The 19,363-nt window shown below is 65.7% G+C and overlaps 8 protein-coding genes across 8 annotated transcripts in view; 3 read left to right on the top strand and 5 right to left on the bottom strand.

The window, feature by feature from the left end:
• Positions 1-129, bottom strand: part of AMSG_05621 (uncharacterized protein) — a gene marked incomplete at its 5' end in the record, with an annotated part of 2,107 nt that extends 1,978 nt beyond the window's left edge. Inside the window, one exon of the mRNA XM_013902237.1 lies at positions 124-129. Within this exon, the coding sequence (XP_013757691.1) occupies positions 124-129 (6 nt within the window). The remainder of the gene's footprint in view (positions 1-123) is intronic.
• Positions 130-563: 434 nt separating this feature from the next.
• Positions 564-1,969, top strand: AMSG_05620 (xaa-Pro aminopeptidase 3; the record flags this gene model as incomplete). The annotated part of the gene is made up of 2 exons (XM_013902236.1): positions 564-1,460; positions 1,487-1,969. The coding sequence occupies 2 exons, from the start codon at positions 564-566 to the stop codon at positions 1,967-1,969; spliced, it is 1,380 nt and encodes a 459-aa protein (XP_013757690.1).
• A 28-nt stretch (positions 1,970-1,997) lies between these two features.
• AMSG_11893 (uncharacterized protein) lies at positions 1,998-4,782 on the bottom strand (the record flags this gene model as incomplete). Its single annotated transcript, XM_013902313.1, has 2 exons — positions 2,746-4,782; positions 1,998-2,503 (listed from the first exon to the last, which is right to left on the bottom strand). The coding sequence occupies exons 1-2, from the start codon at positions 4,352-4,354 to the stop codon at positions 1,998-2,000; spliced, it is 2,115 nt and encodes a 704-aa protein (XP_013757767.1). The 5' UTR covers positions 4,355-4,782.
• Positions 4,783-5,765: 983 nt separating this feature from the next.
• On the bottom strand, positions 5,766-8,636 carry AMSG_05616 (DNA replication licensing factor MCM9; the record flags this gene model as incomplete). Its single annotated transcript, XM_013902235.1, has 1 exon — positions 5,766-8,636. One exon carries the CDS (start codon positions 8,634-8,636, stop codon positions 5,766-5,768), a length of 2,871 nt encoding a protein of 956 aa, XP_013757689.1.
• A 178-nt stretch (positions 8,637-8,814) lies between these two features.
• On the top strand, positions 8,815-11,160 carry AMSG_05615 (uncharacterized protein). Its single transcript, XM_013902234.1, has one exon. The coding sequence runs from the start codon at positions 9,401-9,403 to the stop codon at positions 11,138-11,140; it is 1,740 nt and encodes a 579-aa protein (XP_013757688.1). The 5' UTR covers positions 8,815-9,400; the 3' UTR covers positions 11,141-11,160.
• A 30-nt stretch (positions 11,161-11,190) lies between these two features.
• AMSG_05614 (VPS15 protein kinase) lies at positions 11,191-15,920 on the bottom strand (the record flags this gene model as incomplete). The annotated part of the gene is made up of 2 exons (XM_013902233.1): positions 12,999-15,920; positions 11,191-12,966 (listed from the first exon to the last, which is right to left on the bottom strand). Exons 1-2 carry the CDS (start codon positions 15,891-15,893, stop codon positions 11,191-11,193), a joined length of 4,671 nt encoding a protein of 1,556 aa, XP_013757687.1. The 5' UTR covers positions 15,894-15,920.
• Positions 15,921-16,156: 236 nt separating this feature from the next.
• AMSG_05613 (SYM-3A protein) lies at positions 16,157-18,191 on the top strand (the record flags this gene model as incomplete). The annotated part of the gene is made up of 3 exons (XM_013902232.1): positions 16,157-16,231; positions 16,264-16,447; positions 16,491-18,191. The coding sequence occupies 3 exons, from the start codon at positions 16,157-16,159 to the stop codon at positions 18,026-18,028; spliced, it is 1,797 nt and encodes a 598-aa protein (XP_013757686.1). The 3' UTR covers positions 18,029-18,191.
• On the bottom strand, positions 18,082-19,108 carry AMSG_05612 (proteasome assembly chaperone 2; the record flags this gene model as incomplete). The annotated part of the gene is made up of 2 exons (XM_013902231.1): positions 18,082-18,918; positions 19,043-19,108. The coding sequence occupies 2 exons, from the start codon at positions 19,106-19,108 to the stop codon at positions 18,082-18,084; spliced, it is 903 nt and encodes a 300-aa protein (XP_013757685.1).
• Between the last annotated feature and the right edge of the window lie 255 nt (positions 19,109-19,363).

Raw genomic sequence — 19,363 nt, 5'->3', positions numbered from 1 at the left:
AGGGGGAGGGGGGGAGGGGGGGGGGAGGGAGATGGGAAAGGGGAGGGGGGATGTGCGGGGTGTGGGGTGCGGGGTGGTGCGGGGTGGTGCGGGGGAGGGAGGGGGGGGGAGGGGGTTGCATACCTTCATTGTGTTGTACAGGGTTAAGTGTGCCGAGTGGCCGAGGACAAGGCGGTGGCGGCGTGTAGCGATGGCGAGTGGTGGGAATGACGAATGGCAACCGTGGGCGGGTCGGGTCGGCCATTGGCACTGACGCGCAAATTGCTGGCGTGACTTGCCGTGAGCTAGCTGCTGCGCTGACGGCGTGGTGACGGGAGCAACTCTACTCAATCGGCACCTCACCCTCAGCCCCCTTTCCCCTTCCTCGCCACCCCGCCCTCACCTTACACCCATCCTACCCTCTGTATCTAATGCTGCCGTCGCTGCGCTTCTCTGCTCGTGCTGCCGGCGGCGCCGCTCTCCGTGCTGCTTGCCGCGCTGTCGCTGCCGGGCCGAGGTGGCAACATAGCTCATCGGCATCGGCATCGATATCAGCATCGCCGCCAGCTCCGCCACCAGCGGCAATGGAGATGGGCCAACCAACGCCGTTTAGCCATCCGCATCTCTTTCCACAGGTCGAGGGCGTGGAGGACCAGGTGACGCCGTGCATTACCCGCGCCGAGTACGCCGATCGGGTGGCGGCGCTGGCGAGCAAGCTTCCGGCGCGGTCGGCGGCGGTCTTCCCGGCCGCGCCCGTGCCCATCATGTCCAACGACGTGCCATACCGGTACCGGCAGAACTCGGACTTGCTTTATCTGTGCGGCTTTGAGGAGCCGCACGCCGCGCTCATGGTCCACGCCTCGGGCGAGTCCATCCTGTTTGTGGCCGAGAAGGATCCGGACCGCGAGCTGTGGGACGGGCCGCGGTCGGGCGTTGACGCGGCGGCCGCCTACTTTGCCGTCACGGGCACTGCGCCCGTGAGCTCGGTCGCCGACGCCTGCCGCGCAGTCATCGACGCCGGCGGTGAGCTGCTGGTGGCCAAGGGCCCGACTCGCGACGCCAGCGTTGTCGGCAACGCAGCCTCGCGTGCATCCGAGGCCGATCCCACCTCGCTTGTCGAGCGCATGCGGGTGTTCAAGTCCAACGGTGAGCTGCAGATCATGGCCAATGCCGCTCGGATCACCTCGCTCGCCTTTGGTGCCGTCGCCGAGCGCCTCGGCTCAGGCACAGTCTACTCGGAGCGCGACGTCGACGCCCTGCTCGAGGTCGTCACCCGCTCGCGCTTTGGCGACCGCCTTGCCTACCCGCCTGTTGTTGCCTCGGGCTCCCGTGCCACCATCCTGCACTACGTCGCCAACAACCGCCTCCTGCAGCCCGGTGAGCTGCTGCTCATCGACGCTGGCGCCGAGTACTGCGGCTACGCCTGCGACGTGACCCGGACGTACCCGATCTCCGGCAAGTTTTCGGCGCCGCAGGCCCTCGTCTACGACGCCGTCCTCGTGTCCAGGAGGCTGTCCTCGATGCCGCCGACACCCAGCGAGACAAGTACGACTCGCTCGCCAAGCTCGGCGGCATGGCGACTCGCGCCATGACCGACGCCCTCGTCGAGACCAAGATCGTCGAGTCGCGTGGCGACGCCAAGCGTGCTGTCGACGTCCTCTACCCGCACTCGATCGGCCACCTTCTCGGCATGGACACCCACGACACGCCGACGGCTCGCCACACCCCGTTCGGCCCGGGCATGGTCTTTACCGTCGAGCCTGGCCTCTACTTTGGCGCACACGCGCTGCAGCTCCTCTACGACGAGTGTGGCATCGCCATCGACCCGGCCTTTGCAGGCATTGGCGTCCGCATCGAAGATAACGTCGCCATCGACGGCGCAACCCTCGACCGGCGCCTCCTCACCGCGAGCATCCCCAAGGCCCGTGCTGACATCGAGGCCGGCATGGCCGCCGCCAAGGCCGCCGCATCGGTCAGCAGCCCATCGTAGCTCCTTCCGCCCGCCCTTTCCCCATAAATTACACGTTCGGGAGGCCTGCCGTAATCTCAAAGGTGTTGAAGAAACCCGTCGGCGCCATGACGACGCCCACCAGCCCGTGGGTGGTCGGAACTCGCGCGTAGGTCGCCAGCCAGGCTAGCGTCCCACCCGACACCGCCACATCGTCCAGTATCACCACCATGGAGAATACCTTGTCGGTGAGCACATCGGTCGCTAGCAGCATCCACAACTCGCCGCGATCACCCACCTTGCACCCAAGAGCGTCCTCGATCTCGCGCTGCACCGTCGGGCTCATTGCCGCTACACTGGCTTCGGTCAGCGCCCGCGCCACCGCCGTCACCCCGCGCCACCGCTGGGTGGCATACAATGCATATGCCGCGTATTCGACCGCATGCAGCATGCGGCCCGCGGCCTCATCCTCCTCATCCACACTTGCCCGCCATCTGCTTAGCTCGCGCGTCAGCTCGGTCGACCATGGTGCCGCGTTGTCGACGTGGACCTCGGTCATGGCGGTGGGTGACTCGGCTGTGAGTGGAGTGGGAGTGGACGTGGCCGGGGCCGAGCCAGCGCACTAGCTGCACTTTACCGCTGACAACGCCCTCCTCCGCGCGTGTCAAGTAGTCCACCACGTCCGACGCACGCAAGGCTCGACGCAGAATGTCTTTGGCCGCGATCGCTTGCCATAGTACTCTAACGGCGTGCATCTGGCGTCGGCAGTCAGTCCGAGCAATCCAGACAACGGGCGAGACCAACCATGCCCAGGATACAGACGGCGACGCAGACTGGAGTGACAGTGATGATGGTGCTGATGATGACGGTGAGCTCGGTGCGGTACGGGTCAAAGGCGGCCCACTCGACAAAAACCGCCTGCCGGGCCTCGACTCCGACCGTGTATCGCGCCTTGAACTCGTCCTTGCCGATGGCCTCGTTGGCCGCGCGCTGGCAAAAGTCGACGATCGCCCGCGACTTGACCCGCACCCCGCCGCGGATGTGCGGCTTGCGCCATGCAGCCTGTCGATCTCCCGATGTCACATCGACAGCCGGGAAGCGCCGGCAGCCGTATGACCGCGGCTTTGCGCACGCGCACGCCCACACGTTGACTTCGGTCCCGTTGGGCGATGTCACCGGGGTCACCATCACCGGCAGCTCCTCTGGCGTGATCAAGCCTGTCTTTTTGAAGCTGTGCGAAATGTGGTAGCCGGTCACTGCGATCGGCATCTCGTAGTCGGTAAACTCAAAGAACCGCTTGGCCGAAAGAGCAGCAAGCTGTGCCGACCGTGTCGCCGGCACAGGGCCGATCCAGTGGTTGTCCATGTTGTCCAGCGAGCCGAGCTCGGCCACAAACACGCCTGCAGCCGAGGTGAAAAAGCAGGCAGCGATAATGGCCGCAATGGTTGCCCACGTCACAATCTCCCACTCTCGATCGTCGAAATCGTCGACGAGGATATTGATCTTAGTGAGCCCCATCACTGAGAGTACCGCTACAAAGGGGTCGCAAAGCAAAAAGTAGACCATGCCGAGAACGAGAGGAATCACGGGGTTGCCAGAGTAGTACGCAGCCACAAAGAGAACAGCTGCAAGCGCAAAGCGCCCAAACACAAGGAGGCAAGTCACACACGGCAGCCGGCTCCACTTGCCCCACTCTGCGCACCATCCGCTGCACGCAGCCTTGGTGCTGCCCTTGCCATCAGAGGTACTGTGCAACCCGCGTCGCTTGCGGAAACACGCCCACTGGGTCGAGTACGACGAGCCCGACGAATACGACTCCAGGGAAGTCGGACCGGCGTCCGAGTCACACGAATCCACTGTGTACCGCGTAGCGGTGGCCGAATCCGTCCCGTCGTAGTCGGACGATGACGCTGCCGCCCGTGACTTGCGTCGCTTGCTGGGCCTCGAGCTCGACTCGCTAGAATGAGTCGACCACAGCTTGCTGTTCGTCTTGCCCTTGCCCTTGCCCTCGCCCTTCGGCTTGCCCTTGCGGCTTGACTTGCTTTTGCGGCTCGGCGATGCAGAGTACTCGTCGGAACGACTCTGGCCGCGGCGGTGGCTATTGCTCCGGCCTTTGCGGCTGGTCTTGCCTTTGCTTCGGCCCTTGCGGCTCGCCTTGCCCTTGCCCCGGTCCTTTCGGCTCGCCTTGCCCTTGCCCCGGTCCTTTCGGCTCGCCTTGCCCTTGCCCCGGTCCTTCCGGCTCGCCTTGCCCTTGCTTCGGCCCTTGCGGCTCGGCGATGCAGAGTACTCGTCGGCATCGAGCTGAGACGACGAGCTGCTGTGGCTGCGGCGGTCGTCACGCTGCCGGGAGCCTCGGCGGTTGCTGCTCCGACCCTTGCGACTACTGCCTTTCGACCGCGTCTTGTGTGACGCCTTCTTACGAGTCATTCTTGCAGCGGGACAAGTGGAGCTATGCCAACGAGGTCTTCCGCATCACCTTCAGCCTCACGCTAGCGGGAGCTACGCAGGGCAGAACCGCGAGCGAACCGCAAAAACAAAAAAAAAATGGGCAAAACGAGGCACACCTGCAGGCTTCCGGCGACAGCTAATTGTCCACGATGCCGCACCAGCAGAGGACAAACACAAGGGCGGCGCCGCCAAACGAGGCCGTCACCGACCAAATGATGACGTACAGCTTTGTGCGGTACCGCGGGAGGGAGGCCCACTCGATGAAGACCGCTTCATGGACAGGGAGCCCGAGCTGATACTGGTCCCGGAAGCCACGCTTGTTGACTGCGTCGCCGGCTGCCCGTCGGCACACGTCCAGCAGCTTCTTGGAAGTCACTCTGACGCCACCGTTGATGCTTGGCTTCCGCCACGCTCCCTGCCGATCACCCGACGTCACATCGACTGCCGGGAACTGGCGGCAGCCGTACGAGCGCGGCTTGGTGCACGCGCACGCCCACACGTTGACCTCGGTCCCGTTGGGGGCCGTGATTGGCGTGGCGAGCGTTGGCAGGAGCAAAACGCCCGATTTGCGTTTTTGCTTAGACACGTGTACGCCGGTCACCGAGATCGGCATCTCCATCGCCGCAAACGAGAAGAACCGCTTCTCCGAGAGCGCCAGCAGCTGCGGCGACTGATCGGCAGGTACCGCGCCCGACCACCGCAGGTCCGGATTCGATAGCGCGCCTAGCTCGGCCGAGAACACCCCGGCTGCCGACGCCACCACACAGCACGCGATCGCCAGCGCCATCGCTGTCAACGTGCACGCCCCGAGGTACAGGTCCTCGTGCTCATCCCACTGCGCTTCGATCGACTCGTCGAGCGCCAACGCACACGGCAGGTAGCAGCAGAACAGCGAGAGACACGGCATGACAACGATAAAGCTCACCAGACCGAGCGAGAGTGGGATCGCCGGATTGCCCGTTGCATAGCCGAGCCACATGACCCCACCCGTCGCCGCCGCGTACATGAGCAGTTGCGCCACCAGCATGAGCCGCGTGTACCACCCGCCGCAGCACCGCCCGCACGCCGTCGACCGCAGCTCGACTTCAGACGACTCGTCCGCCCCTGCTGCGCCCTGCGTCCGGTACGCCGCCATTCCGGTCGGCCGCGCCGGCTGGCCGGCTTCGGCGTCGCCGTTCGCACCTGGTCGTGGCAGCGGTGGCACGGCAGGTGTGACAGCACTCCGCGGCGGCGGTGTCGGTGGCGGCCTGGGCCGCACTCGCACCGGTCCGTTGGCTGCCACGGCATCCTCGTACGTCGGGAGCTCGTAGTGTGAGTTGGGATCCATCCCGTTTGGTTGGGCGGGGAGAGCTGTGTCGCTCATTCCGCTCCCGCATTCGCCACGCCGAGTTCAATGGAACGGCCGCCGCCGGAGCGAGAGGCTCGAGACCGCCACGGGCGGCGTGTCAGGAATAAGCAGGTCATCGGTGGGAATGGTTGGCAGATCGTCGTCGTCGTCGGCGTCGAGCTCATGAGCAGCGGTCCCGTTGGCACCAGTCGGCGCGAGGGGCCCGGCCGAGAGCTCAGGACGCGGCACGCTCGGCGCCACCGGCCCCTGACTCGGCGTCGGCTCGCTGCCGCCAGTCAGGATAGTCGAGCCAGCCAGGCCAGATGCTTGGACTGGCGCTGGCGAGGAGACCGTGGCCGGCCTCAGTGGCGGGCCAGAGTCCCCGTGATGCGCCGGGAGCTGCGGCGCGATGCCGGCTGGCGGCCGAAAGGCGGCCGAAGTGACGGCGGTGGCTGGTGTGGTGGACGTGTCATCGAACGTGGACGGCCGATGGCCCACATCGCTGTGGCCGATGTCGTCATCGCCGCCGCCGTCGCCTGAACTCGACTGCGAGTCGTCGCTCTCACTCTCGTCGCCACCGCCGCCAGTCACGTACTTGGACCACTTGGATCGCGACGGGCCGACGGCGGTGCGGCGCGCAGGCCCAGCGCCGCCGCCGCCGCCCTGCGACGAGACAAGTCCGTTGAGTCGGCGGACCCTCTGCGACGATGGCTGCGAGAGCCAGGTCTCGAAGAAGACCTGGCGCGCGTCGTCCACATCGTCTGGGTCGTCGACAAGGTGCGCGAGCTGGAGCCTGTCCAGAATGAGCGAGCGCTGCGCGCCGTACTCGAGCTCGGGATCGTCAGGGAAGCCGGAATGGAGCGCTGAGGTCACACCCAGGAGTGCGTACGTGTGCATCGAGGCCTCCATGAGCGTCACCGCCACAATGGCGTCCTGGATGAGGACGCGTTCGCGGAACATGAGCCGCGCGTGGCCCTGTGCGAGGCGGACAAGCGACTCGAGGAGCCGCAGCGTGGTCCGCGCTGCGTTGCGCGAGTCGGCCTGCCGTTGAAGCTGGTAGTACGTTTTGAGGATGACTTCGGCGGGCGCGGTGAGCCGCGGGTGGCACACCGCTTTGGCAAGGGCAATGTATGCACGCAGCTTCTCCATTGACCACGGATCGACCTCGGGCGCCGGAAGCGCCGGGTCGCTCGAGCGCGACGGATCCTCGCTGGACCGTGACGAGCGCCCACCGAGCGAGAACGACATCGAGGCTGGGCGGCCCGAGGCCCCGACGGTCCCGCGCGCCGACCGCGACTGCCGACCGGACAAGCCAGAGTGGCCGCCGGCGGTGGCGGCGTCGTCGTCACGCTCGCCATCGTCGCGCGGCTTGGTGTGGTTCTTGAGAATGTGTGCCGAGACGAGAGCGTCCCATGCCTCGGCCTGCTCGTCGAGGAGGACAAAGCAGAGGTCGAACCGCGAGAGCAGCGGCGAGGGAATGGCGGTGTTGACCGAGAGCGACTGGGTCGGATCGTACTTGCCCTTGGGATTACAAGCGGCAAAGACCGAGGTCCTCGTCGATAGCTTGCATACCAACCCGGCCTTGGCCACCGACAGCGTTTGCTGCTCCATGGCCTCGTGAATGGTGGCGCGGTCGTGGGCACGGATCGAGTCAAACTCGTCAATGCAGCAAAAGCCGCCATCGGCAAGGACCAGAGCGCCGGCCTCGAGCATCCACTCGCCGCCGGCGTCCTTGACCGCAGTTACTGTGAGGCCGGCGTTGGTCGAGCCGATGCCGGTGGTGAGGACCGAGCGCGGCGCGAGCTTGGCAGCGTACTTGAGAAACTGGGACTTGCCGGTCCCGGGATCGCCGACCAGCAACAAGTGCGACTCACCGCGGACCTTGAGGCCGGAGGTGTCGACGCTCTGCACGGCGCCGACAAGCACGATGGCCACCGCCATCTTGATGATGTACATACCAAAGATCTGTGGACAGATCGAGCCGAGGATGACGTTGCGCCCAACAAGCGGCGCGTCCTGATGACTCTGCCAGAACACCATCAGCTCGCGCCGCATCTCGTCCGAGAGTGTGAAGCCTTCGCGCGACTGGTTGTTAACCTGGACGTGGTTGGCAAGCACAATGAGCTCGAGCTCGGCGCGCTCGTCCACCTTCTCGCGCTTCCACCGACGGAGCACAATGCCGCAGACGGTGACGTCGTCGCCGGCTTTGCACGAGTCGACCAGGTCGTCCTGCAGAATGACCACCAGCGAGCGCGGGATCTTGCCCACCGCCAGCGACGTCATCTTCTCCTGCAGCTTGATCTCTTGGTAGTCGCGACAGAGGCCGAGCTCGGAAAAGAGGGTGAACGACGTCGAGGCGCAGTCGGTGTTGGTGCACCGGCTCGGCTTGTTGATCACGTTGTACCGCTCGAGGTCCGCCGCCGCCGTCACAATGGTCTTGCACTTGGAGCATTCGTACTCGCGCTCGGCCTCGAGCGACTTGAGCATGCCGGTCCGGATAATGGTTCCGGTGACCGAGACAAACAGGCCATAGTCGCACGACCGCGGCAGGTTGTTCTTGATGGTCTGCGGCGAGACCGGGAGCGAGCACAGCCGCGCTCTGCAGTTGGCCTTGAAGCTCCGCGCCACGCCCGTGGCCGACCGCGGCGCTCGCGCCAGCACCTTTTTCTGCACCGCCCGCAGCGCGGTGTCGAACAGCGGTAGCAGCTCGAGTGCGTGGCCGAGCACCATGTGGCATAGCTCGACGTTGTGCTGCATGAACTCGACCACAGACACCGCCACACCGTAGCAGACCTCGGGCTCGGGCTCGTCGAGCAGCCGCTCGATGTCCGCCAGACAATACGCCTCGACAAACTCGGCAAGCAGCTCCACATACTCGCCAGGCGACACATCCAGGAAGTCGCCGACGGGCGCCTGCGTCGACGTCGTCGTCATGGCGGTGCAGGAGCTGGCGGCCGCGGAACGGGGCCGAGTGGTGTGCTGTCCTCAAAAAGGTCGTGGTTTGACCATCGCCCGTAGCACGAGCCAGCCGGCGAGCCAGCCGGCAGCCGGCGAGTCGCCGCGCAAAAGGCTTGCCAAGCACCGTTTGCTTCAAGTCAATCAAGCAGCTGTCATGAAGACTGGCGCAGCCAGCGGCGGTATGAAAGCGACCGTCTCCAAGTCCATGTCCCATGTGTTGCCGGGATAGTCTTGATCATGGCGATGCGGCAAGCCTCCCATGGATGTGGGCCATGACGGCAGAGTCCCATCATCGGGAGCCTTCCATGGAATGTTCGTCACTCATAGCCGAAAGCAGCAAAGCCGCCGGCTGTGTGACGGCGTGGAATGGCCGTCACGCACGCGTGGGGCCGAGTCAATCAAAATCACGGTCATCGGGAGCGAGGGGCGGGCTGCGGGAGAGAGACGGGCATGGACGGCAAGTGGGCGGAGGGCGGCAGGTAGTAGAAGAGATGGCACACAAAGTGGTGGGTGTGAGCAGCGTGAGTGGTCCGTAGTGACGTTCCGGTGAGGGTGCGGAGGTGCGGCGAAAAAGGTGCCCGGGAAGCCAGCCGCCGGGGACACGCTCAACATGCAGGGAGGGGAGCGACGGAGTGTTGGAGCGGGGGAGGAAGGCACTCGACTTTCTGCTCTGCAGCTTGGAGAGCAAGGTAAGGAAGACGTCGTCGGACCCGCACGCCCTCTCCCCCCGTGACCCGAGCATGGCGATGGCAGCACTCTCGCCGCAGCAGGTGCACATCCGGTCGCAGCTGGAGGACGACTGGGAGGCGAGGCTGAGCCACGTCCTGGCCACGGGTGCACCCGAGGACGCTGTGGCGTACTTTTGCAAGGTGGTCTCCGTCCTCGAGGCCACCTACGGCACGGCAGACCCTGCTGCGCCATCGGCTTGCCTCCGCCCGCTGCTCATGGGCTACGTGGCCAAGACCTTGCAGACGACCCGCCTCTCGGGCAAGGCTCTTGCAGCCTTGGATGGCGTCGGAATTCGTGTTGGCGGCGCTGGGGCGCCCGAGGCCCTTGCCCAGGCTGCCAAGCAGGCCATGCAGACCACGCCTCTGGCTGCCTCGCCTGTCCTCTCGCAGTGCGAGCAGACCCGCCGCGAGGCCGACGCCGTCATCGCCTGTACCCGTGGCGTCAACAACGAGGTCGGTGGCGTCCTTGACGGCGAGTTTGGCTCGTGGCTCGACGCGTACACCGTCGGCGACGCCACAGCTCGCATGTTCAAGATCAACCACTGGGCAAAGGCTCTTGACGAGCACGGGAACCTCACCGACGCCCAGGTGGAGAACACTGCCGTCACCCTTGTCCAGGTCGCCATTGCACACTGCAACGTCATCTGGGCCCGTTTCCGCGTCCGCCCAGCCTCGGTCGTCTGGCTCATCCTCCGCGCCCTCGACATCCTCGACACCCGCGGCCTGTTCCAGGCTCTCGCAGACTCGGCCTCTGACGTTGCTCATGAGCTTTTTGACGGCTGGCTTCACGAGCTCCACCCGCTCGTCGTCCGCAACCGCGTCCATGCTCTCGCCGGGCAAATCATGATCTCGGCGCGCGCCGGTGCCTACACTGACGCCCTGCTGCAGTGGACTCGCCTCGAGGGCGAGGAAGAGTCGCTCAACGAGATGGTTCCCGACGCCATCAACATGGTCTCCGACGCCATCGCTGCCATCAAGTCGCGCTTCGCCGTTGCGCTCCAGGCCGAGCTCGCCCCGCTCACGCTCTCCACAGACGGCAAGGCCCTCTCGCTCCTCACTGCTGCTGTGGTCTCCAACACGGCCATTACCGCCGTTGCCTCGCGCTACGCAGCTGCCCTCGCCTCCATCCGCGGGCCGGCCGACTTTGCCGCCGCCCTCGCGCGCTCCGAGGCCAACTCGCTCGGCCCTATGATTTCAGACGACGTCATTGCCTGGGAAGCGTGTTCCGCGCAGCTGGCAGACTCAATGGTCGCCACCCAAGACATTGAGTACGTCTACCGCCACCTCATCTTCTCGCTCATCCGTCAGCACGAGTACCTCGCGGCAGACATGTTACTCCAGGCTCTCGTCGACCGCATCACCGCAGACGTCGCCGCCGGCTCTTCCATCGAGCGCGGTCAGTTTACCAAGCAGACTGAGGCGTACGACCCATGGCTTGCCCGTCGCATCCGCGTCCGCGGCATCCGGCACGCTTCGTCGCCCTCGGCCGCCTTTGCTGCCTTCCTCTCGCTCAACCTCACCATGGCAGACATGCTGGAGGACGAGCACCACCCGGTCGTCCACATGGCGCTTGCCTGCTACGACCATGAGCTCCAGTCCGGAGGCATCGGCGAGGCCGGCGCTCTCCCCGATGGCCTCGTTGTCTCGGTCGAGTGGCTCTGTGCCTCGTGCTTCTCCTTCCTCCCGCACTCGGCGCCCATGATTGTCGCCGATGCCGACGGTGTGCAGCTCTGTTCCACTTGCGCGCGCTAACACACCTGTCCCACTTGCCACCTTTACGCAGCCGCGTGTAGCAACAGCGTTTACTTCCACACCTTGACCACGCCGTCACGGCTGCCCGAAACTACCATCTTGGACGGCCGCTCCACAGACGTGATCGCGAGGATGGTGTCGGCGTGATGGGCCGGCGGCGGGCGCGGGCCGCGGACAACTGTACCATCGGTGGCGTGCGCCTCGCCGGCGTCATGTCCGTTTCCGCCGCTGACACCTGCGCTGGCGTCGGAGGTCGACGCCGCCCGTGCTCGCCCGCTGTCGCCGGTTCCGGCCCGAGACTTTCCGGCTCGCGTCGTGCCCGCCCGCTCGCGGCTGAGGCCTGACGAGCTGGCCGGCGCAGAGCTGACACTGGCCCGACCGCCGCCGGCCGCGCCATGGACTTCTGTGATAAACGCCGTCGCTCCATCTGCCGACGTCTCCGTGGTGTACATCGGCGACGGTCCGTGGAGCCGTGACCCGTCTGACACTGTGTACGACGCGTTGCCAGTGGCGAGGTCCCAGAGCCTGAGGCTCCGCTGCCCGCCGCCGGCGAGCACATACGAAACATTTGACGGCGAGTGCAGTGCATACGTCGCATGGTCAGTCTCCAGCTCGGGTGCAATCACGACGTCGACCGCGGCCTCCAGTCCGCGCTCGCCGGGCGCAAGCATCCGCGCTCGTGCCGCAGCTGCCACAGCAGTGTCGACCCGCGACGGTGGTCCGTAGAGAAACGTGCCATGCAGGCTCGATCCGCTCCGCGCTGCCGCTGCCGCGCTCGGGCTTGCCACGCTGCACACTTGCGTGCACTGTGCCGAACCGAGGTCCCACACCGACACGCAGTTATTCCGTCCTGCGCCCACCACCAGCCACGAGGCCTGCCATGGAGACGGATACTTGGAGAGCGAGGTGATCGGCTCGCTACCCGGAAGCGCCCATGCCGAGACCGGGAGCGTGAACCGCAGGTCCCACAGCGAGACCACGCCGCGCACGCCGCCAGCTGCCATCCACGCACCCGATCCATCGACGCTCAGTGCCGAGACCAGGCCGTACTCGGCCGGCACCTGCATTTGCCACGCCAGCCGCCGCTGGCGCATATCCCACCCGGCAAGCATCCCGCGCCGGGTCGCAAACACAATCGTCGACGCCGAGCCCGGCGCCGAGCACACGCTCACCACACCGCCGCCGGTGCCGCCTTCGAGTCTCCGCACTACTGTCGGCGGCATGTACCGCCGCGCTCCAGGCGGTGTCGGTAAAGGCGCGTAGTCGATCCGCACCACAGCCAGCGAGCCGTCGGCGTAGCCGGCCACTGCAGAGTGCGACGATTCGACAAACGAAACGGCGGTGACCCCGCTCCCGCTCCCGGTAAACGTCGCCATCGACCGGTCGGCAAGGTGTCCATCGAGGGCGTTGGCGTCCCAGATCTTGACACTTCCGTCGGACGAGCCCGACGCAAAGAAGACCGAGTCGTCAGCCGTCGCCAGCGCGGTCACTGCCCCGGAATGCTCTGCAAGGTGAGCAACCATGACACCTGACGGCGACCAGCCCTTGAAGCCGGTCTCCGACGGGAGCTCAGAAATTGAGCCAAGCTCGAGGTCGTCGAGTTTGTAGCCAGTCGGCCCTGAACCTGCACCGCTTCCGCCCGCTGCCACCGCCGCAGCACTCGACAACGCCGATGTGAGCCACGAGAGCGGGGCGCCGCCTTGGCTTCCCATGACTTCCAGCAGCGTCTCGAGCTTTGTCGACGACGCTTCGCGGACCGAAGCCATCGGGACCGAGATCGAGCGAACAGGCGCAAAGGCTGCGAGCGAGACATGGCTGGGGCCAGACTCGCCAGTTGGCGCCTCGGTGCCGCGGCGACCTTTGAGTGCAAGCTGGACCAGGTGGGGAGCATGGCCCACAACAGCGGGAGGTGCTCGCGCGGGAGTGGACTTGCATCAAAAATGGCAGCCATCGCATCGTGGAGGCTGAGCGAGAGCTCATCTATCGGTTCGAGCGCAGCCGCGGTCAGCGATGCCGCGCCAGCCGCCTCGTCGCCTGCAAGTTCACGGGCGCTCGCAGCGAGCGACTCGCGGACCCACCACGGGTCAAGCCGCGGGAGAAGGACCGGGCCGACCACGGCCGACGCATGAGCCGGCATAGTGTGTCCGCCCAGCTGTGTTGCGGCTGCACCGGCATGGTCGGCGTCGAGAGCGTGGGCAAGGTGGCAAAAGTCGGCAGTGTTGTCGGCGAGTGCGGCAAGCGCAGTCGTATACGTCTCGCGCGGGAGCGGTGGGTGGAGCGACTCGAGCAGCGCGTCGACGGAGAGCTCGGCAAGCGGGCGGAGGACGTACGGCCGCGCGAGCGGGAGGAGCACGCAGTGGACGTCAACGCTGTCAAACTGGTCACCAACCGCAACCAGCACCGCAACAGCAGCATAGCCGATCCAAGGATTTGGGTGGCCCAGCAGCGGCGCAATGCGATGGGCGAGCGCCGCGAGTTGCGGGTGCGAGATGAGCCGCAGTCGCGTGAGGGCAGTCACGCATGCACACGCACGGTGAACCACGGCCTCTTCGGGGTCGTCAAGCCCGATGTGGAGGAGCGGAAGGAGGAACTGCTCGACACCGGCGGTGCCCACCCGGGTGGCGGCCACCACCGCGACCACATGCTCAAAAAATTCGGCGCGGAGATGCCAGTCGCGGTCGTTGAGGTAGGTGATCATGTGGGAGAGGAGAAAGGCCGACGAGCCGGAGCGGTTGAAGAAAGTGGCGAGCTGCGGCAAGTGCGGCAGGAGCGCCCGGCGGACAACAGGCTGGGCATCGGTCAGTAGTACCATGGCGAGGCTCTTGATGGCTGTACTGAGGTCGTCGAGTTGGGCATCAAAGATGGGCGCGGCCGCCGCGGGCGGCGCGTCCAGCAGCGCTGACGCGAGAAGCGAGCGCGGCGTAGAGAGCGGCGTTGTGGCCGGCGACGGCGTCGGCGGTGAGATCCGGTACACCTGGCCTAGCTCGAGGAAGAGAAGCGCTGCGTGGGCTATGTCCGAGAGAGACGACGCAAGCGCGGTGCGGACCAGGACGTCCGGGTCATCCTCGAGACCCTCGAGCGCAGGCAGGATGTGCTCGACAAAGACATTAACCTCGGCGCGCGGCAGCGAGCGGACCGTCCGTAGCTGGAGCGCGAGTCCCTCGAGAACGGCGGCGCGGACCGCCGGTGAGCGATCGCCGATGAGCGAGAGCGTGTACGGCAGCGTCCGTTCGAGCATGAACGCGTCGCGGATGAACAGCGCGCCCTGGGCAAGCATGTCGAGGCCGGCAACTCGCGAGACGGGGTAGCGAGCGGCGGCGAGCGAGGAGCAGACAAGCGCGAGGACAATGAGCGCGCCATCGTCTGGTACTGCTTGCTTGTGGGCGAGGTAGGTGACGGCTGCAGGGATGGGTGCGGGGTAGGTCGGCGGGCGCGGCGCGGGGATGGCGGGCGTCGACGCGGTCGCTGACGCGCGGCTTGAACTTGTGGCGAGCGCGGGCGTGTCGGCGGCAGAGCCCTCGAGTCGCGAAATAAACTGCTTGAGCTCGCGGAACGCGGTTGTGGTGTCTTTTGCCAGGTGCTGCGGGAGCTCCTTACTGCGCAGGGACGGCACCGATGCCGGCGAGCCTGACTGGTCGGTCGAAGACGGCGAGTGCAGTGAAGCGTTAGGCGACGACGCTGGCGAGCCCGAGTATGCCGCCAGTCGCGACGGCGGGAGCCGCGGTGGGGCGGGAAGGTCTGCAATGGTCTGCAAAAGGCTCGGAAAGGCGTGGGCGAGCGCGGCGAGACGGTCGTCGGGGTTGGCGGCCGGCATGGTGGCCAGCAGCGGGTGGAGGTCCGAGGCAAAGTAGGCCGGGAAGAGCGGCGACGCGAGGAGGACTGAGGGCGTAGGCCGGGCGAGCGGGTCGAGGGCAACCATGGAGAGGATGAGCTCTTCAAGCGGGCGGTTGCCAAGCGCGGCGAGACGGAGCGCCGGGTCAAACTTGCCCTCGCGGTAGCGGAGGAGATCGGCGAGGTAAAATAGCGGCGTGTCTTCCAGGAAGAGCTCTGCGATGACGCAGCCGGCAGAGAAGACATCCATGGCCTGGGTAACAGGGCCGGTGACATCGTCGGGCAGGCCTGTGGCCGAGTCGTAGAACCGTTCTGGAGCAACAAAGCAGGCGCGGCGGCCAGACGAGTCAAAGAAGAACGAAAAGTCGACCGGATTGTCCTGCGGAATGAGAGTCGGCTTGATAGCTTGGGCAAAGTCAGAGAGGAAGAGCCAACCCCAGGAGGTGACGAGAACGTTCTCGGTCTTGATATCGCCGTGGGCAAGGCCGACATCGGCCATCTGCTCGAGAGCGGCGAGGAGCTGGAAGGCGATCCACAGCTTTTCCACGTGTGCTAGGAACGGGCGGGTAGAGAGGCGGTCATACAAGTCCTTGTACACGTAGGGGCGGGCCATAAAGCCGGCCTTGTCGGTCTCAGCAAAGGCGGAGAAGGCGAGCAGGTTGGGGGCGGTCTCTGGCGAGATGCGGTAGAACGGCTCCTTAACAATGACCTCAAAGGGCGAGAGCTCAGTGAGGCTGCCACGCTTGGCAAAGACCTTGAGGACGACATGGCCTTCAGCATGTGTGCAGTGGAGCGTCTTGAAGAACCTCCCGTTGTTGTTGAGCGCCGTCACGAACTCGTACACCGGCACGTCCTCCAAGTACGTGGTGGTGGTGAACTTGCGCTTGTGCTTGGCGAAGGCCAGCGACGAGACATTGCCCATTGGCGGCGTGGAGGGGGGGGGGGGGGGGGGGGGGAGGGAGGGGGAAGGGGGGAGAGGAGAGTTGGGAGGAGTCACGGTCACAGGCTTGGTTGACCGGCTTCCAGCTGACGGCTGCCGGCTGCTGCTGGGTGGCCGGCTTCGGCACGGCGACAGGGAACGGGGGAGGGAAGGGGAGGGAGGCACGCTCGACTACGACGGTGAGCGTGGGCGTGGACGTTGGCGTGGACGTTGGCGTGCCATGCCGTGGTTCCGCAGACGAGGTGATGTCGGAGGAAGTAGTAGCGGTAGTGGTGGCAGCGGTGGCAGTGGCGGCAGCGGTGGCAGCGGCCGCGGTGAAGGTGGCGGTCGTCGTGGAGGTGGGGCGGACGAGAGCCAGGAGGCGGCTGTCGAAGGTGTGTCGCCGAGGCGGGTTCGGGTGAAGAAGAAGAAGGTCAAGCGAGTGCGTAAGGAGAAGGACAAGGGCAAGGGCAAAGGAAAGGAGGAGGCTGTGGCAGAGGACATGGTTGTGACGGTGGCCGCCGAGCCCGAACCCGATGTGACGGCGTCTGGATCGGGTGGGGTGGGAACTCGATCGTGTTGCTGTCGCTGCAACTGTAGAGGCTCCGCTAGTCGGGATTGTGGGTGCCAGAGGCGAGGTCGATCCGGTCGTGGGAGACCTCGATCCTGCTGCAGAAGCGGTGGAGCCTGAGGCTGTGCCTGAAGGTGTGCACATGCAGCCGGAACCCGCTCCGCTGGCCGGAGACTCCCCTCGCTCTGCTGAAGTGGTCAAGAAGGTCAAAGTCAAGAAGGTCAAGGTCAAGAAGGTCAAGGTCAAGAAAGACAAGTCAAAGGCCAAGATCAAGGAGGAGAAGAAGGTCAAAGAGAGGCGCAAGGCCAAGACCAAGACCAAGGCCAAGGATCGGGTGTCGGAGATGGAGGTGGCCATGGTGGGAGCCGCGAGCGGGGGTGGCAAGCGCAAGAAGCGCCAGTATCGGTTTGACGTGGAGCTGCGAATTGACTCGCTCAACGACGTCCCACTCATCAACGCCACAATCCTTGTCGGATGGAAGGTGATCGGCGGCTCGCGGTCGGCGTCGGGCTCGACCGAGCCGGTCCGCATCGACTCTTACCGGGTCGAGTACGGCGAGGTCTTTGAGTTTGTGACGACGCTCACCTCGCGCGACCTCTCCGAGCCGCTCAACTCGCAGGTGCTCAGGCTGACGGTGCATCAAGAGCTGAAGGGCGGGCGGCAGCGAAAGAAGCTGGGCCTTGTGGACATCGATCTCGCCGAGGCTATTGGTTGGTCCGGCGCCCTTCCTGGGCAGCCGCCGCGGCTCCGGCGGTTCCTCCTCCAAGAATGCACCTCGAACTCAGCGCTTGCCCTCAGGCTTGTCTTTACCCAGCTGACCGGAAGCCCGGACTATGTGCCGCGCTCATCGCAGGCGTCGACATCAGATCTGGCCCGCTCATCGAGCTCGCTTCTGCTCGCGTCGGTGCCGTCGGTTGATGCCTTGGCATCCGAGGCCCGGTACCCGCCGCTCGGCGCAGGTCTACCGGCGCGCCGGCCCGGTGAGCTCTCGGCCGACGGTGTCGACTCGGGCATTGACTCGGGCGGGGGTTCGGCCCGGAGTGAGCGTGCGCGCCGGCTGCTTGCGCGGCGCAACTCGGAGCTCGGCCACGGATCGCGCGGTGGGAGCTCAGGCGGTGGTGGTGGCGGCGGTGGGGGTGGCGGTGATGGGTGGCCTGGAGCCGGGGCAGGGGGCGGCCATCTACGGCTGCCGGGTGGCCTCCCGCCGCACCCACGCGAGCTGAACGAGTCGCTCGAGCTCATGCAGTCGCACAACACCGGGCGGCTCCGGCTCGGCCGCAAGACCGGCTCGCACTCGCTCCTCGACACCGACCGCATCGTGCTCTCCGACCATACTTCGGACGTGCTAGGACTACCGACGCTGGACGCGGCGACGATTGCGCAGAACATGGCGATTGTGGCGGAGCTCTTTGACGACCTCGGCATCTCGCTGCAGTCGATGGCCGACACACTGCTGGCGGTGCCGACGACGCGGCGGGCCTCGCTTCCGTCGCCGGGCACTCCGCTCTCGGCAGTTGACGACGATCTCGGTGACTTGTCGGCCGGTGAGCTGGAGGCTTTTGCCTGAGTCGAGCTTGCTATGCAGTTTATCCCTTTGTACCGGCATGCACACGAAAGATACTACATGAACAGAGTCGGATCGGTCATGTGACCGCCAAACAGCAGCGCCCACGACGGCGGGACCGTCCACTGGCTGGTCGTGAGCGGGAAGTTAAACGCCTGGTGCAGGAGCGAGGCCATGTTAAGGGCGTCGCGGATGTTGTCGCCCTCGGCGGCAAAGGCCTGGACAACAAGAACCGGGAGCTCTGTCGCGACCGCGGCGTCGTAAACCCGCGCAGAGAGCCCATGCAGGCCCGAGCGCGAGGGCGTGACCTCGTCGCGGACGGTTGCCGGATCAATGGTCGGCACAGCGTCAAGCGGAAGAACCTCGGGATCACGGGTGAGTTGGGAGACACCAGCGTCGGTCAGGGCCGCGAGAGCCGCGCCTGACGCCACGCCGAAAGGCTCGGAGGCCTGGTACCGGAGCTGGATCGGATCGTCGATCTCAGCCTCCAGTCGCAGCGCCGCGTCGGCCGAGTGGAGCCAAACCAGCGCCGTTGCCTGTGCCTTGGAGAGCCAGCCAACAAGCCGAGTAGCAAAGATAGCGCGCTTGCCCTTGATCAGCGGCGCCCGCTGTTGGATGACTGCCACCCGGGCTTCATCGGCCACATACACGTCCAGCGCTGACGCCATTCCTGTCACATCGTCCAGCGTGGGTGCGTCCGGCGTCGCAGAAGCTGATGCTGTCGCTGCAACAGCAGCAGCGGCAGCAGCCGATGCCGCCGGTGCGTGGTACGGGTCTGCGCCCACAACAGGAACGACCAGATCGGTGTCGAGCGAGCCGACCAGCCGCATGTCGAGCGATGCCACGAGGATGTCTGCCGTCAGCTGGCCCACGTTGCCGATAGAGAGCGATGGCTGTGTGTGTGTGTGTTTTGAGTTTGTGTGAGAGAGTGTGTGTGAGTGTGTGTGTGTGTGTGGAGGGGTGGGGTGAGCGAGAGGGAGGAGGGGGAGGAGGAGGAGGAGGAGGAGGAGAGCGTACCATGAACACCGTGTAGCCGTCAAGGCAGAGTGGAGCCGCGGGTGTTGGGCGGGAAATGAACCGCATGATAGGGACGAGGGGGGGGGGGGGGGGGGGGGAGGGGGGAAGGGAAGAAGAAAAGTGCTGTGTGTGGGGGGGGGGTAATAGTAGTGGGGGGGGGGGCCACTCTCGGGGCTTGTGGTCGCGAGGTCGCTCACTCTCTCGCTCTGCTTGTCGCCCAGCACTCGCCCCCCTCTACCAAATTAAATATAGTCTGTCGTGAATATAATGAGTCTGACCTGCACGCGCGGGATTTGGATTGTTCGGGGAGGATGGGCGTCA

Source organism: Thecamonas trahens (genome assembly GCF_000142905.1).
Source record: "Thecamonas trahens ATCC 50062 unplaced genomic scaffold supercont1.24, whole genome shotgun sequence".
Classification (NCBI taxonomy): domain Eukaryota; order Apusomonadida; family Apusomonadidae; genus Thecamonas; species Thecamonas trahens.
This window is presented reverse-complemented; position numbering and strand designations above follow the sequence as displayed.

Bases quoted from the DNA above. Each gene is read 5' to 3' on its own strand.
- AMSG_05615 (XM_013902234.1), top strand. From the start codon at position 9,401: ATGGCGATGGCAGCACTCTCGCCGCAGCAGGTGCACATCCGGTCGCAG.